At 38.6% G+C, this 19124-nt stretch overlaps 1 protein-coding gene across 13 annotated transcripts in view; it reads right to left on the reverse strand.

Moving 5' to 3' along the window:
• The window catches only part of LOC137194624 (disco-interacting protein 2 homolog C), a 240339-nt gene that overhangs the window by 90987 nt on the left and 130228 nt on the right, over positions 1 to 19124 (reverse strand). For all 13 annotated transcript variants that reach the window (XM_067606715.1, XM_067606706.1, XM_067606704.1 and 10 more), the window contains 2 exons: positions 8869 to 8979; positions 5110 to 5235 (listed from right to left, as the gene is read on the reverse strand). In XM_067606715.1, the coding sequence (XP_067462816.1) occupies positions 5110 to 5235; positions 8869 to 8979 (237 nt within the window). The remainder of the gene's footprint in view (positions 1 to 5109; positions 5236 to 8868; positions 8980 to 19124) is intronic.

Here is a 19124-nt window from a genome sequence, read left to right on the forward strand (position 1 = left end):
ATGAATGAGTCTGATCACATTTTATGTTTCTCTTATTGTCAACAAATCCCATGAAAACACAAAAACCTGTGTGTGTATTCAAAGTCTGATATGTCTTAATCCTCCTGTTTTTCTCTGTTCATCATAGAGCTCCATTATTGTCCAAAAACACATATTAAAAACACCCAACATAAACTGTCCTGCCAGTGGAAATACTCACTAGAGCACCAAATATGTATTCATCCGCCACAGAAAACAGTCCCCAACAACTGCATTTACCATTAACTTCTATTTGAATAACGTCTGCTAAAAACAACAGTGCTTGGCTGTTTTAGGACATTTTTTTAGTCTTTTTTTTAGAAATTAAACTACATATTTGTGAGCTTTTCTTAAAAAAGATTGAGGTCTTCAGTAGGAGGTACGGAAGACAAAGTATGGACAGTTTTTTGGACTTTTTATTGGATTAACAAACTTGTTATTCATCTTAGAAAAGATTTAGATTTGTTAAGTAGATGCAGTACTGGATCCTTATTTAATAAAAGCCTGTTGAACATAACATCATTTCTTAGAATAATTGCCAGTATGAGTTGAATCAAATATTATTTATGTAGCCAATTTTTAAATTGCAACTGTGCTGTAATGCTGTAATTAGAGCACATAAATCTCCATCCAGTTTTATTTGAAATGGAGCGTGAATGAAGAGGGAAAGGGAGAATGTTAAGAGTGAGAATAAAGAGAGGACAGAGAAGAAAAATATGATAAAGAGATTAACAGAAAAACCAGGATGGAAGAAAAGTTGAGGTGCAAGATGTGAATTTGACATCATCCAGGTGTTCTTACACTTTGTCTCTGATCATAACAGAATACGGTTTCATCTCGAGTGAGCAGCGTTCGTACAATCTGCTTTAACCGATCAAATAAAATAGATTTGCATTAATTGTTGTTGTACATTTCCTCTTTGTGCCGTTAGTCTGAATCACGCCCGGTTCAGTGAAGCCGTGTGAAGCTCGACCCTGTAGCCAGAAAGATAATGGGCTCATTAACACCCTCATTAAACAACACCAGCGCCACAAAGACATGGATGAGTGCCACCGCCACCCGCCCCGTCCCGGCCGAGTCCTGCCTCGCACGCTACGGGGATGAGATGAAAGCAGTGATGTATACAGCGGTCGGTTGTCGGTTTGGACATTTAAAACACATTTTCCCAGTTTTAATCACATGTCCTGTGTTAACTGTTCATTTATCTCTTGTTATGTGCCAAATATGTCAAAAAAAATCAGTATCAGAGTGTTTTTATATCAAAAACTATGAACTACATGCATATACTGTGGAAATACGTCACAGACCAGAAGCTAAAGATGCTCTAAATCAGTTTAAAGAGAAGTAATATTCATCTACAGGATTTACACATTTACATATAACTTCAAAACTGCAATCAAACAGATGCAGAAAGAGGAAAAAGGGGGGAGATTTTGGGGGGTTGGTGCCACCTACTCTACCAGTGTTGCCAGGTCAGGAGAAAATAAAAGCCTGAGGACCTGACAGGGTTCAAAACCTCTAAATTGATCCATATTGATTATGGCTCCCTGTCAGCAGATAGATCCTCTGCAGGGTTTCTGTCCTTCAACAACAAGTTTAGTTTGAGTGAAGTTGTACTTAAAGATCCCTGCCAGACATGTTTTAAGATGTATAAAAATACTCTGCTTGGAGCAATAATGTGTGTATGATGTGAGTTTTCCACTGGTGGCTGATGTGCAAGTATACCATCAAGACCCATGCACATAAAAGAAAACAGCTTTTGAACAGCTGTCCACTGTGCATGAAAGGGTTAAAAAATCCAGAATCTATGAAAATGTAGATATTGTTCATTCACGTCTCCTACTTCACTGTAAAGTCCATTTTCTCAGTGTTTGTGCTCTGAAAGCTTCAAGTTTCCACATCACACTTGTGTAAGTTGCATATCGGACCACGACTGGCTTTTAACTAGTTGTGATGTCACAAATCCTGCTCGTAGGTGCACGAGTTAAACTGAGATCTGAGATGAGCGCAGAGAAACTTTCCACTTTCAGCAGATGAACGTGAAAACAAACTCTGCATCGTCCTGCACAGAGAAGCTCAAATATCCAAGTGAAAGAAGAAGAAGAAGAAGAAGAAAAACACATTTTTGAGTGGAGGGAGACTTTATAACGGCCCCTTTTCTGATGCATCCTCCTACAAAATAATTATAATGTTGTATTTTTGCAAACCCGTATTTATTGTAGATATTTAAAACTCATGAGCGGTGATGGTTTCTGCTGGTTCAGTTTATGACTGTTTGACATCTGAATGATGGAACATGTGAACATGTGCGCAATAAAAAAAAAGTCTCTGATTTTACTTTGTCGCTGTAATTCCAGTGAATTTCATTACACAGTAAATGAATAAAGAGTGAACAAAGGATTCTTATTTTTTGAAAAATTACACAAAATCTCCAAATACCAGTACAGGATCATTAAGGGTCAGTCTGTGGTCGATCAGAACTAGTTTGTTGGACGGGTTGTGTGACCAAGTCGGAAATCAAAAGTGTTTATTGTTGTTCTGAGCAGCTGCACTCAAATGAGTGAAAGTTGGCTGTGAGGAGGAATGATGATAATGATGATGATGGCGCACATTTTCAGAATTGCTCTTGGAAGGCGGTCGTAGTGTCGCACTCAGCGGTTCACGTGAAAAGTGACAGAAACTGTTGTGTCAAGAATGAAAAAAAAGAGAAGTGGGTGAATGTCAGATTGTCAAGAAAGTTACAGGATCGGATCTACACAAGCCCCCCCTAAATCTGACATCGGAAAGACGTGGGGGTGAGGGGGTTTCCAAAGACAGAGTAAACTGGCCCCTTTAGTGCCTAAAGCCTTTGGCAGCTCAACAGATCTCCATGACGACACTGGTATCAGTTAAGATCTCCAAAAACTTGTTTTAGTGTTTCTGACCTTTTAACTTTAAACTGCTGTTTCTGATGTTAGTGCTGCGTTTAACAGAGTAATAGAAGATATCATAATAGTGTCTGATATCAAAGAAATGACAGTGTTAATGACACCATAAAAACAGTTCTTTTTGAGGCTTACAAAACACTTTTTATATTCACATTACGCTGTGTTAATGTTGTACACTATAAAGATTAAACTGCACCACAAAGAGTCATATTTTCTCTTTATATTTCATGTCTTTAAGGCTTTATAACCCAAATATAATAAAACAAAATGAATTTTGTTATCATTGTCACCCAGAATGAACAACTTATGTCTGTTATTGTTCCGCTAAACCCTCCTGTTTCTGATATGATAAGTTTTGAACGTTTACTTTCATAAATTACAGAAATCCTCTTTCTAAGACGAGTCGATTCACTTCTGAAACCATAATCTGCTTAAAATACTAAAGCAGTGACTATAGCAAGTGCAATAAAGTAGATCCTCTTGCTTTCTTCTTGCAGTACTGAGAGTCAAAGGTGATGATGAGCTGAAGTTGGCGGACAGTCTCAGCTTCATCACCTGCTACAGCAGCTTTTATCAGATCTATAATCATACAGACAGATCTGTTTTTCTCTTTTATGGTTGAATAACTACTCTGATTGACACTAATTTAACATCATCATCTTTTTTTTTTTTTTAAATACAAATACCCCTAAATTATACAAATTATTATGTAAGCTAACAGCTGTCTGCCAGACTCACTGAATGACTGATTGATGCACATGACTGACAGCGTGAATGTCAAACTGGGCAGATGTGACAGACTGACTGACAGTTACAAGTCTTTCCCAGAGGATACAGCTCAGTACGAGTCTACAGGAAGTAGAATTACATCTGCATTGCATCCAGAGTGATTTTATAGCTGTTAAAACTGTAGAAAGAAGCTTCAACTCTTATCTACAGTGATTCACAGTGAAAGAAACTGTAAATAATGTCTTTGGGAGTCAGTGAGAGAGTGATACAACAATTATTGTGTATTTTTAAAATGTACTTTTTAGCTAAGCTAGCAACATGGCTCTATATGGTCCAACACTTTATATAGAGATGTCTGAGCAATATTAAAATGTATTATCAGGAATTGTGTGATGTACATTCACAGGATGAATCCTAATGACTTTGGTTAAACCTTTCATCAAGTGCTAAAAACATGCTAACGTTATAAACAGCAGATAATGACTGAATTCAGCCTGAACTGTACAGTAGACCTACTCAACGTAGCATGCTAACATGCTAACTACACACCTGTTAACAAACTCAGTTTCTAAATGTTATATGATAAACATTTGCATGTTAACTTGGTAAACGCACTTATGTTAAGTTAGATATATGTTAAGTTAATAACATATGTTATGTTATCAAGGCCATAAATGTGGCCACTGTGGTTCTATGGTTCATGCTAGCTTCACACTTGCCAGCTCTGTTATAGAGATTTGGGGACTTGTGCACAACAACAACTTGAAGTTTTTTAAGTGTCCTTAGAACAGTCTAACCACAGTGAAAATCAACAATATATAAACAAACCAGCATGTATGAATGAATATGCAGGGTGGTTTGACTAGCCGGCAAACTGGATGCAGGTCTCTATGCAGTTAGCCATAATGGCTGCTACAGGTGGCTAGTTTTGTATGTTCCACTCTCATTCACACTCAGAGACAAATGTTTGAACTGTTCGAACAAACAAAAGTTTGAAATGATTCATGTAAAAGTTTTGTTTATTAACATTAGCTGTGCTTCGAGCCAAATGCTAAACATTAGCAATTAATTTCAAGCCTAACTGACACCTGTGGTGGAAAAAAGCTGCTTAGACTAAAGACGATGTAGAGCTGAGCCTGACAAGTTGAGAATGAGATGCCCTAAAATGGCCACTGGAAGAAACCCTTTCCATGTAGGCAACAACATGAACTAGAAACCTCAGAAAAAACATTACATACATTACATATTTGGCAAAACACTGAAATATTTGACACATTCTGAACATATTTTGTATTTAAAATCCGTCATCATGTTGTTATATGACACAAAAATTGCACTGAAGTAGTTTTTTGATAATCATGATTAACAACTGAGGTCATATTTTTTACTGTGTGTGTTGCAGACCCGTGAGAACAAACTGTTTTTCGTTCTTTACCTGGTGGCGTGTAGGCGTCCATGGAGGTCTGGACCACCAGCGACCGTCTCTTCGAAGGCATCGGCACCGCCATCTTCCTCTCTTTGTGTTTGGCCAGGGCCGCCTGCACCGCCTCTGTGTGCACATCTAGAAACACAGAAGATTTCAAAGTGTCAAGTCAGATTCATATATCACATCCATCCACAATGGTACCAGTAAACGATCACGAATACACACTATATACACTAAAACCTTTCACGACGTTGGCTTTTAGCCTGAATCCATTGTGCTAATAGCTGAAATCTATCACGACCTTTATGTGTTTGTCGAACTTTCCTAATCCACGGTGGAAAGTTTTTCATGTTTAAACTGTTTTATTACATATCCAATATGCTTTTTTTTTTATTACTGTGGCTCATTCTCAAAGAATACCACAGCGTTGAAAAGTCACAGACAGTCATTGGTTTCCTTTCATTTTTGTACAGTAAGGAAATAATCTGGTAAATTATTAAAACTTGCTGAGGACTGACTATCCATCAAGGGAGCATCATCATGTCTGCATTTGATTTTAACAGCTGTTATTGCTGCATTGTGTGAGATGAACTCTACCAGACTGTAGCAAACTACATGGAAACCAGCAGCTGAATGAAAGGTTAGAAAGACATTTGAGAGTTTAAAACATTGCGGCATGCTTAAGGAAATGGTCAGAGTTAATGTTAAGCTAAAGCATAAAAAAACAACACTGCTATGGTCCTTTAATAAGGATTTAATCAAATAAAATGAGCAGAAATTGATGTATTTTTGCTATAAAGCAGAAATTCTATAAGCTTAACAACTAACAGCAATAAGGCAACTTTTCAGGCACCAATAACGGCTGCGGCTCAGTGTAATCATCAGGGCAAAAGTGCTAAATAATTGAGAAATCAGACACAGTCGATGCAGCCGACACACTAACAGCAAGGGACAGAGTAGGAAAACATTCAGCAGGACTATCATCTGGTCTCTGTATTTGCGCTGCAGTGTTCCTGTTACAATGAGCTCCGTGTTCCCATTTATTCACTTTCAGTTTACGTACACAAACATTCCCAGCTTGACAGCGGCTCCCGTGAGGCCCCGTGGTCTCCAACTGGATTAAATTCAGGGATCGCCGGTGAAGACGTTTTGTAAATGAGTGTTTCTACCAGCGAGATAAAGCGCCGTGATAAAGCCACAGCTGGGTTTGTTTGAATGGTGTCCATTGCCGGCAGAAGGCAAACACACAGAGCCCGACGATACGGAGACGGCAGGCTGTTGGCCCGATAATGACATAAGTAAGACATTTGTCAGAATGAATGGGGCTCACAGATGTACGTTTGTTTGGCTTGTGCATGTGTGTGTGTGTGTGTGTGTGTGTGTGTGTGCAGGGGAACGGAGGTAATTTAGATCTAAATGCACGTTTTAGTCTTTTGGTTAACTGGGTGTGAATGCATGATGCGTGTAAGTGAGTGTGCATGTGTGTGTGTGTGGTGTTTTAAGGTGCTTGCACAGCTTTTCTTTTTTATATTCAGTGTGCTAAAAGGTTCTGCAGGATTTATTTTCTGTCATATCAAACTCAAACAAACTGAAAAGTCTCAGACAGCATGTGTGAATAAAATTTTAAAAAGCGAGCCGTGTTTTCTCAACTGGTCCAGTGATACAATCTGACAACTTTTCAATAACAGTACAACTGCATATCTTCACTACACTGCCTACAGATTCATTTGAAATGAGACGCCACTGAAAAGAATTTAACAAAAACTGGTTAATCTTAAAGGGGACATATCTTGGTTTTTGTGATTTTTTTTATGACGGATGTAAAACACAGTCAAAGGTCCAAAACATGAGGTAATGTATGTAAAAGTGCTCCCTGAAAGTGAAAAGCCAGGACTTCAGCCTGCTATGAACGCCCCATTAGGAAAGTTACCTCTACATCCTCGTCATAATGACATCAGATCATTTGTGAATGCCCACAAACGGCCGTCCTTTCCGTAGCCTTTGTTGCTAAGATTGTTTCACGGATGTCCACAATGTCCACTCAATGGGATTTCAGCTTAAACATGTATGGATGTATTTGAGAAGTTTCCATTGCAAGTAAAAGTAAAATGAGAAAAATAAGTGAAATATTACTACTATTGTTTGTTTACATAGCCAACTGAAGTCTCCTGTGTCCTGAAACTGACCAATCAGAACAGAGTGGACTCATCAGGAGGCGGGCCTTAAAGAGACAGGAGCTAAAACAGCCTATTTCAGACAAAGTAGGAACTGAGAGGCTGCATAAATGGATAGTATGAGATAAATAAAGAGCTTTTTTGGACTGTAAATCATGGAAAGATATTCCAGCAGAGTCCCAGAATATAAATAAAGATGTGGAAATGTGCATGATATGTCCTCTTTAAATGAATCCTCACTGAACACCAGATGGAACAAAACTTAAAACTTCTTCCACAGATTTATGCCAAACACTGGATTTGTTGCATCATCCTCAGCAGGGTGCTGCATTATAGCGCCTCAGGATGACTTTCCTCAGAGCGTGGAGGTCTTCACACATCAAAAACTTTGGCTCATAAAGAACAGACCCGTAAAAAACCTTCCTGTGACTTTTCTTTTAAAGAGAGTGAGTTTTGAATGATGCAAAATGCAGCAGACTCAGCTGCTCTCATTTCAAAAATTTAAAATACTTGCATGAAACTGCTGATATTGCGTTATGTTATTCAACATTTTCTTTTAAACTCTTCTATGTTGCCTCAACTATTCCTGAACTTCACAGTTTATGACCCCACACTTTTTCTACTGTGATGATGGGACGCTAAATCTGCTTGGATCCACTCAATTAACAGGAACCGAGTAGACCCACAAGGACCTCTAGATGACAGTAGGAATGTTGCTTCCCGACCAGCTGCTTGAATATTGAAGCAGCGGAGGCAGAACCACCCTGACTTTTTATCCCCTAGTATGGAGCACAGTCTAAACCCTTGTTTAAACCCTTGTTTAGACTGTCCCTGTCTGATAAGTGCCCATGTCTTCCCAGAGCCCTCAGAGACATTATACAACCGTGTGGTACTTCATATACCACAGGGCTGCGACTCACGATTATGTTTATTATGAATTAATCAATTATTCATTTTGTCAATATCATAAAATATTGAAAAATACAGATTATGATATCCCAAAATCTAAGTTGATATATTAAAAAGTGTCATTCTATTTGACAAAAAGTCAAAAATACAAACAAAAGCATCAAATCTTCACATTTTAAGAGGCTGCAACCTGTGAAATTTCAGCATCTTTGCTTGAAAAATGACAGAAACGATTACTCTATCAACATAGTTGCTTCATTAATTCGTCTGATGATCGACTAATCAATTAATCAACTAATCGTTGCAGCTATTTTGCGACAACTTATAAATTGGTGGCATGCTCCTTTAAGCTGCATCTACAGATACAGTATTTCTTTGTTACTGTAATTCTCTGCATAAAACACGTGTCATTAATTTGATCTCCATTTATTAAAGCATTCAAAGCAGATTTGCTTATTGATATGCAAATGAATGCAGCACAGGCCTCCAAATTATAATCACATCATCACCTGACGTTATCACACATAAGCCACTACACTAACGAGGTGAATAAATGAAGCTAATTACTACAGAAATAAGCTCGTATTTCTTTGTCTTCATGTCATAACACACGCCTTCGTTTGCAAGACAGAGAGAGATGACGTCATAAGGTAAGCGGTGTCGAGGGGACGACCCCGCCTCTTACCGGATCGGTAGCGTTCATCCCTGGAGCCAGAAGACCGTCGGCGGTGGTACCGCGAGGAAGAGGACGGGGTGACTGGTGTTCTCCTCTCCTGTCCCATGGACGGATCCATTCCTGGTGCAGAAAGACGCAAGTTTATATTATAACTCTCTAAAAATCTATTCAACAGCATAATCTGGTAAAAACACGTACATCCTTTGGGATTTTTGTATGTATTTTGCATATTATTACATACATATACTAATGTATGTTTGTTAGTATTAAGTATTTGTGATGTTATCATTGTTCTATGACACACTGCATCTAGATAATCACACTTCCTCACCAGGAAATTCAGTTTGCAAAGGAAACAGCTGCGATTGTTTCATCACAATGATTCTATTCATTTACTTGACACATGTATGAATCTATTTGTCAACTGGATTTTTTTTTTTTTTTTTTTGCAGTGTTACAAATAAAAAGAAAGTACAGACAGCTGAAATAAAAAACAACAGAGGTAAGCTACACTATAATCATGAAGATACAACATAAAATAAATTTGTTCTCTTGAGGATTTTTGAATCAAACCTGTCATGTGAGATACAGCAACTCAAAGACACAGCAGATACGTGTACGCCTCCACAAACACACACACTCAGAGAAAATAACCTCCTTACAGACCGATCAATAAGTTTGATGATAATAACAGCTCTGTTACTGACAGCTACGACCACTCCAGAGCTACTGATCTATGACTCTCCATCTCAGCTTCACACTTCCGGCCTCGTCTGTCTTCATTAACGCTCTCAGCTCGGCTCAGAGCGTCTCTGCTGCTGCTGCTGCTGCTGCTGCTCGGGAGAAGAGCTAAAAGTTAATTAGCCGACCGTGTAACGACTACCAGCCAGCGCCGGGATATATATGACAGGTCTGGGAAATACCTCGCTCTGCCGTCTCCTCCGGGGAGTCTGGATGGATGGATTCCCCAGTCCGGACTCGTCCTACTTACTCTTTAGAAATGTCTTTCTTTCTCCCTCTTTTCTTCTACTTATACTTGTTTTCCCTGCAAATTGCTTATACCTATGTGTCTGTTTGACTATTTATTGATTAGTCACAGGAATATTGTGAAATATTTAAAGGCACAGTCACATTTTTAAGTGCTTGTGCAGGGATTTGCAGCAAAACTAAAAATGAACTTATCCTACTTACAAGTAGTGTGTTTGTATCCTGATATATCTTATTCCTCTGTGCCGTAGACCTCCATTATTGTCCAAAAACAATTAAAAACACGTCAATGAGCCACACTGCTGCACTGGCTGACATGTTCCTTTGGGTGTTGTCATGTTAGTCTGCCTGGAAACGGCTCCAAACACTAATAACAGCGATCACATTTTCAGTCTCTGGAGAGTAGTTCTGTGTAAGGCGGATGCCACTGAGCATGTGCGGGAAAGCACTTCTGTTCACTAGCTTGTTGTGCTGCATATCACAATCTCTTGACTTTGTATGACACTGTACATTGTAAATAACCAGAGAAGCTCTGTAAACAGAAACATGTTCCCGCACATGCTCAGTGTTCATCTGCTGTACACAGAACTACTCTCCAGAGACTGAAAATATCAGATCTGTTTTATTAGTTTTTCAGTCATTTCTAAACAAACTAACATGACCAAACTCTTCATGATGAAGGAACAGTGCAGCTGTGCAATAACGGAGGTCTACAGCACAGAGGAATAAGGTATATCAGGCTTTGGATACACACAAAATACTTTTAAGTAGATGAATTTATTGTCTGTTTGGTTCTGCACATGAGATTTGTTGACAATAAGAAAATTATAGAAAATAAATGACTGATTTAAGCTAAGAAACTAAATAGATAATGTAGCAATAAGGTCAATAAGGTAAATTAAAACAAGAGAGGAACAATATTGACTATATGAAGTGCAGACAAACTGTGTTGAGTGATGCACCTGCATGTCTACATACTAGTGCATTTACTGTAAGTCACACCTGTAAGGACTGTTTATGGTTTCAGGTGTCAGACGGGTGGAGTTTTTAACAAACCAGTACAATGATTGCTGAGAAATTTGGGGTCAACACAACTATCATCTATCTGTTATTATCCCCAGTTATACTAATTTATAATTATTTAGATTACAAAGACAGAACAATAAACTAAAATATAAAGGAATTTATACTTAAACATTAATCTATACAGTGAAAATTGCTATAAATGTTTTAATATATTCAATTTATATACAAAGACAACAAATGTACAGAATGTGCAGATTCTGATATAATGCATTAATACAAAATAACAGTGGAAAGATCAAAACCTTTGATATTTGTCATCATGTAATTTTTCAGTTACAGAAATAACTTTTTTTTTTTCCAGTTCAGTAAAAGTTTTGAGACACTAAATTGTCTCAGCTGTGTTTGGTGTATAATTTAAGGTTTGTAGTGTGTTCCCAGATCAAAGACACTGAAGAAAAGATAACAAAGGCCTGAATTAATCATTAAAAAAGTGCACACTACATGGCTCACAGCTTGTTCTGACTAAGAGATTAACAGAGCCCTCAGAGAGAAAGAAAAATAAACGCTGAACCGTGTTACGAGTGGTTGATCTCATTCTGGTTACACCAGTAGTTCATTTCTCTGCTAACCGAGAGCTCGTTCCAGTAACTTTCAGGTTCACGCTGACTTATTACATACAAAGCAAGATTTCTACAAACATGACATCACTCATCATCAGTTATTCATCACACAGGTATGAGACCTCGGTATTCTCTGGCATCGCTATCAGCTGGACGAGATTATTTGTCTGTGCTTTCCAAAACTTACAAATCACTGCTGCAAAAAAACATGTTTTATGATTTAACAACGCTACGGTTAAAGGACAGGTTCTGAAAACAACGGTCAGGTGTCCATATGAACACTGAAAGGTTTTTCTCTCTGTATTCATTCCTCCTGTTCACTTTCAGCAGTCTGAGTCATATCAAGTGGATATCTGACACATTTATAGTCTTTACAGCATCAAATTGCCTCTTTGTGTGACAGTGTTTCCCTGTTGAGCTGCAGGTGGAAGTATAGTAACAAAAAGAGGAACTTTGGCACTAAAAAGACTGAAACGTTGAAAGATATCTACTTGATTTGACTCATTTGGATGCTGAAGCTTCATATTAGCTTAAGATAAACTTTTAAATACATTTTTGCAGAGAAGGAGGACTGTGGATTTTGTCCTCCATCACTTCCATTGTAAGTGCATTATGAAGGGATCTTCTAATGGTCAGTATGAACAGGAGGAATGATTACAGCAATGAAAAACATATTTTTAATGTTCATTTGGGCTCCTGGCTGTTGTTTAAAGACAGATTTGAAAAATTGTGAACCCGTCCTATAAGGTCTGGTTAGGTTTAGGCACTAAACTAACTTGGTTAGGTTAAGTGAGAGATCATAGTTTGGGTTAAAAAAAATATTTTGTTGATCATATGGAAACATTTTGGTCACGGTTTTAAAAAAGTGTTGTTGACTCACAGCTGGAAATGGGAAACAAACAAACAACAATCTCCCGTGTTCATCATATGTCTTGTTGACCTTCTCCCTACATGGACTTAGTCGCTCTATAATAACGTCACCTGATTTCCTCTTTCCCTACAGTCATAATTTGTACAGCTGCTATTTATTGGTTTTGGTAGAAAAGTCGCACACAAAACCAACCACAGAGTAACATTTGCTGAATAAAAGCACCAACTAAAATTGAGCCAAATTACAATTTCATTCTTGAAATATCAGAGAAATAAAACTAAGAGTCTGATCACACATTCAACACCAAACGATGCAGCGCAAACAGATCTAAAAATACACGGACGTGCCAAAAACTGCAGTTCCTTGAATGGCCACTCGAGGCTCCAAAAGCAAGTCAATCCCAATAGACTCCCATGTTAAAATGCCCAACTTTACAGCAGAAATAAACATGTTTACAGCCTGGTACAAAAAAAACGGTTTTGGTCTTTGTAGCTAATTTCATGACAACTGTACGGAGCTGAATTTTTTTATAACTCACCCGTTTAAATATTATTAAGCCGTAAAGTTATGCATAATGAAGGACATGGCTGCTTTGAGTGACAGGTCCGCCATCCGCTAGGTGGCTTGTTTAAGCTTGTTTGAGCTTCAAAACCGCTCTTCAGAAACCAACGGGTGACGTCACGGTAACTACGTCCATATTTTTATACAGTCTGTGGGACAGACGCATCAAAACAAACCAAAGTTTCTTCCCATAAGAGCAAGTTGATTTATTGTGGTGGTCCCCAAAGACATAACAAACATTTATGAGCATTTTTAGTTGAAATTGCAACTTAACCTCATCTTTCATAACAGAAGCTTTAATTTAACTCTCATTGTATTAAACTATACGTGTTTTCTATTTAAAATGAAAGTGTTCTTTTGGCCAAATGAGCAAATTTGTTAGTTTAAACAAAATCAAGATAACAAATCTACACATAAACCTTTTTTTATTACATGTAAATTACATTTTCATTACATTTACAGCAGCCTATTGTATCTCAGTATGACTTTAACCTTTATAAATAAATGAAGCTGATGTTCCCTGCAGTCAGATATGTCCATCACAGCCAAGTATAATAAATGTACAGACTGTGGGAGCTTTTCTTGGTTCTGTTACAGTAACACATTCACAGCTAAAACCATAATATATACACAGGTCTGGTGGGAGGTGAACAGTATAATCACTGACATTGTTATTTTACTCTCAACAAATTGTGTTCACATATTGGCTGATTTAGTTCAACTATTTGCTTCTCTTTGTTGAGAGGATTCAATGATTTTAAGTGTAAGCAGCAAAAGTTTTGTGATGACATTCAAGTACCACATGAAACCAACAACTTCAACAGTTTGGTTTCTTTTTTTCCCTCCATGTTAAGCAAGAATGATGAATCGCTGTGTTCTGGTTAGTAACAGCGAGTCGCTGCGCAGGAGTTTCATTCAATCTGAATGCGGTGAGTTGAGAATATTCTGCTGCAATGTGACATAAAGAAGCAGCAATTATACAGTCATTTAAGCTTCAAAGTTTCCTGGAAACAAATCTGTCATTTGGTGCAAATTTTAGGAAAAAACATATGCAAAGTTCAGTTTGAAGGATGCCAGTTAATCAATACCAATTAACTGCTATAGTGCAGAGTCGTTCAGTCAGCTGAACATGTGAAAAAATGTGAAACTCGTCTACAGTCAAGCGTACAGTTCAGCGTTTCCGAGTTTCCGACAATAAATTCATTATTTATGAATATTTACTTTGGTTTAAAATGGAACATTTCTTTCAAGAAAAAAATTCCTCTCATAACTCTCCAAGTAGCTTCTTGTAAATTATTAGTAAATTATTCACAAGTGATGGAAACCATTAAATAAAGCGTGTAGATATCCTGAAACCACAAATGGAACGTAAGAAAAGAGGTTTGGGTTTATTTATTTGTAAGACTAATTAAATGTATTAAACTATTGTACATTTTAGAGGCAAATACTGTTTTCCTCCACTTCTTCCTTTGAGTGGTTGTGACAACTGGTTATAACACAGAATAAGGCCTTATATACAAAAGAAAAGTCCAGAGTCCAGCATAGAGAGGCTGAATGTGGTCTGGACTCTGTGATCCAGGTACACTCCTACTCTGCAGGACCACATACCTGAGATGGGAGTTTCCATGCTGTTATGTCTGAATTTGTAACTATTTTTAACAATCCAACACCTGAGACTTATCACCGTGTCCAAACACGCATTCATTAAAGTCTCCGGCTCTGCTAATATCCCCGTATGTGACTTCCTGTCCCGCTCCTCTCCGCCTTCCCAGTAGCAACTTCCAGTCAGACTCTCTTTACTCAGGTTCCTGCCAGGAAACCTCTCTGGATGACTGGAGTATTTCTGTTCTTCTTCTCTCATGAATGCTGCCTTTCTGTTCTCTTTAGATAATAGCAGGTGTGTGTTTTGCAGTGTTTGGATCCAGCGTGATCTGGCACGCGTACTGTAAGAATCCGTGAGCTGTGCTTCTGTGTGTGATGATAAAACATCTGCTTCGGTTACTGGCATTGAGATCTTTGCATATTCTTCACCGAAAACCTCCTGACGCAGCCGCTGTGACCTTCTCAAAGTACCGCAGGCGGTGCATTTTGATGCTGGGAGGGTAAGTTATAATATAAAATGAGTGTGATCCTCTGTAAACAAGAGCATCTCCAGCTCAGCATCTCTTGTTCCAGCTTTTCTCCGACTTTGTTGAACCGACCCACTTCAGTTTCCTGCCAAGATCTGATCTGCCGCGTCACATCAGTGATTCTTCTCTCGATGATACGGATCAGCGCTGTGAAGACCTTTTCTGTGCTTTGTCTGCAGAGTGATTAATAGCTTCTTCTCCTCCAGCTAAATCACCTTCACATCTTCCTCTTTCTCCTTGATCATCTGCTGGACTTTTTTTTGCCGAGTCACCCTACAGCTCTTTCTGCTTGCTGTCGACGCTTCGGTACGGCCTTTACGGTCATCCTCGGTGCAGAGATAACAGATGTAACGCCGATCAGTGCTGCAGAATATCTTCATCGCTTCTTGATGACGAGAGCAGATGTTCTCCTGGGGGGCAGCGCAGATGCTACATCACAGTGAGATTGGAAGTGTTTCTCACAATAAGAAGCAAAACATCGCAGACATGACTTGAGGGCTTTCGGCTTTCCTCCCAGTGCAGACATCACAGGACTCATCTTCAGGTCCAGCATAGCAGTGATCAGCAGGAGTTCAGTCATCTTCAGCTGCTCAACCACAAATGCTAATAGTGTTTTTTTATCAAGGCAGGCCTCGGTGTGAAGATGCGCCTGCACTGAGGGCAAATGTGGATCCTCTTATCATCCTTTTTTATCCATGTGGTCATTGATGCAGCTCATGCTGTTGCCGTAACCGCAGGGAATCGTCTCCACATCATTCAGCAGCAGATCCAGACAGATTGAGCAGCAGAATTTTTGCTCGTTCAAGTTTAATCCCCGGTGCCGTATTACTCTGTCGTGATAAGAGTAGGTGTCTGATGACTGAGAGATATGAAACGACTCGAGATGTTTCACTTTACCTGAACAAATAAGAGAGGGAAGGCTTCGCAGGCTTTGCTTTATTCTAGAAAGAAGAGCGGATGTTTTTATTCTGATTATTCAGGTTTTGGGATGTTACAGGATAGTTTGAGTGAGAGAGTAGAGAGGAAAGGTGGTGACAATAGTTGATTCATTGCAAAATATACAATTTTTATAGAGAACATATGAGTATTATGTATCATGTGTCAAGGGTAGGTGTGCAGCATTTAAAAACTGTATTTTTAGGTTATAGTTTGGATTTTGATCAGGTTTAGTTAATGTGAATATCAGCAAATGAGTATTTAAAGTACTCAAATAGTGTTCAAATGCCGTCAAACCCCATGAAATGTTTGGTAAACCAATCAGTGACTCTATAGACAGACTTCAACCCAAATTCAGTACACATTTTTTTTCAAATTTCCAGAATATCAACAAAAAACAAATTCACATTAATGCATGTTTCCATCCACTGCCATCCTGCAAATATTTGGAGTTGGTTCATCAAGATAAACAGATGATGGAGCGATTTTTCCAGTTGGTGCCATTAAACCATTTCATTCTCTTAACAGCTTAATCAGCTTTTCCTCCATTTCAGTTGTCCAACTCTCTCACACTAAAAGCCTGTTTGCTCACCATTTCCCCTCCTTTCAGCCTGTTTATTTACCGTTACGTCTCCGTCGGATGACACACAAGTAACGTCATCGGTCGCTGATGCCAAATATCAAACATGTTTAATAAATGTTTTCTTTATGAGAACGACAGGCAGCAAAACAGATCTGAAGACTTAAGATTAACATATCCGTCCATCCTCGCCTGGATGGACGGACGGATATGTAATTTAACTTCCTCTAATGTGCGGTTTAGTGGAGGTTGATCATTTTTGTGGGGTATCAAGAGAGGAATGAGTTTGCGTTTTTCAGTCTTGATGAACTCGTCCCGCTGTGACTCAACCGAAGCATCTTCACCTTTACTTAAACTTGATTTTGTGGCCACAGTAACCTCCAAAGCAAAGTAAGATCACTGGTGTTGCACCAGCTGGATCTGTCTCACATTTATTTTTAGAAAAGAGTAATTTCAAAGGCCTCACCGTCCTCTACATGGAGAATCTGAGCTTGAGATTTAAGAGCAACTAAACCAAAAAGGGCAAGAAATTCTTTTTATCTCACACGCCATAAACTATTAAACGATGAGTCGGCTGATGATGAATCTTCAAAGAATAAACAGTTTTAACCTTTGATGGCTGGGTTGGATTGATGACGTACTTATTGTTTTACGGGGGTGATTTGAAACAACTGTTTCAAATATGTTTTAATGAATTTAGGAAGTTTTATGTTCTGTATTTCACTTGACTTCAAATTAATTTCTCCTCGGGGACAACGGAATAGATACTGTATATTACACATAGTGTACACATCAATAAGAGCAATAACTTATTTATTATTTATTTTCACTTTTCTTTTTTTAAAGGTTGATATTGAAAGGGCAGCCTGCTGGATCTCATGATATCAAAGTCTTCCTTGAATAAACTAAACCTAATCTATAATGTGAAACCATGTAAATCTGGGTTACTGGGGGAAAACCATTACTTTGAACACTGTAAATGCTTTAATCAAAGTATATCAGCCTGACTGCGTACTAAGCAGTGTGGATTAACAGGCCTCAGAGCTGAAATACATCACAGGGGAGGGAACGGTGTCGCATGTATGTGAGTGTGTGTGTGTGTGTGTGTGTGTGTGTGTGTGTGTGTGTGACAGAGAAAGGGAGTATTGTGTTGTCGAGTATGTGTGAGAGAGGGTCTGAAAATGAGAGTACGGGGGGTTTTGTGTGTTTGCAATGTGTGTGTGTGTTACTGGTGCGTGGGAATGCAAAGAAAAAAAAAGTGCATTACAGCCCTGAGATGGGATGAAGAGTGTAGGGTTCAGATGATATAGCTCCGTGTAAAAGTGTGTGTGAATGTAGCAGGTATTACTCATGTTGTGGGGACATAAATCTGTTATACAGTCACATTGTGAAGACTTGGTTTAAGTTTCAAGTATGGTTATGGTTAGTTTTTCTTGCCTTAACTGGGAAATCTACTGATTGACTCCAGACTGTACAGATTTCAGCTTTTCTAGGTCTATATTTTTATTCTGGGACTCTACTGGAACATCTTTGCATGATTTATACTTCCAAAAATACTTCCTTATTTATCTTATACTGACTCTTTATGCAGCCCCTCGGTTCAGCCTCTGTCTCTAACAGGCCGTTTCAGCTCCTGTCTCTTTAAGGCCCGCCTCCTGATGAGCCCTGATTCAGAGGCTCCAGAGGCTACAATGTCACAAGTCCGGCTTTTTCTCATTATTTACTCAAAACTTCTCAAATACATCCGTACATGTTCGAGCCCGAATCTGATCTGAAATATGCGAGTGGACAACGTGAACAACGAGCGTTAAAACTTTAGTAATAACCTTAGAAACAAAGACTACAGAACAGACGGACTTTTGTGGGACAAATGCATGAATGATCTGACGTCATTTCAATAAGGAAGTAAAGTAACACAAACAACCAACATTATAACAGTATAAAAACAACAAACAATCGCAAGAAGCATATTTACTGATTATATCTCTGCTATATTTCTGACTTTTTAGTACCATAACGGTGTTTGAGATCCTCGGGCAGACGTGAGGAAGTCAGTGATTTCTTTTAAATCTCTTCCTAAAACATACTTTTATCTCCTGATTTTACATTACTGGAATTAGTTTAATGACTCATCTTCTTTAATTAATCTGTTTTAATATGTGAAGCACTTTGTAATGTCAGTTTTAAAAAATGCTCTATATTAAAAGATTGTTGTTGTTGTTATTATTAGTAGTATTATTATTATCATGGTCAGGATATGAGTCCAGGAAATAAATGTAATGTGATCTCCTCTGAAGTGATGGAAACACAACTGTGTGTGTGTGCGTGTGTGTGTGTGTGTGTGTGTGTCATCCAGTTTCCCAAAGTGAGCTGGGGACGACCCCCTACTGGGCCTCGATGTGAATACCACACATTTTCTCCATCCCACACCCCTCATTCCTTCCCATAATGTACTTCCTGACTCCCCCCCCCCCCGGTGAAGATGCACGCACACACACACACACACACACACACACACTAACACACATGCACGCACACAGTGTATTCCAGTAATA

This window comes from Thunnus thynnus, chromosome 12, assembly GCF_963924715.1.
Source record: "Thunnus thynnus chromosome 12, fThuThy2.1, whole genome shotgun sequence".
Lineage (NCBI taxonomy): Eukaryota > Metazoa > Chordata > Actinopteri > Scombriformes > Scombridae > Thunnus > Thunnus thynnus.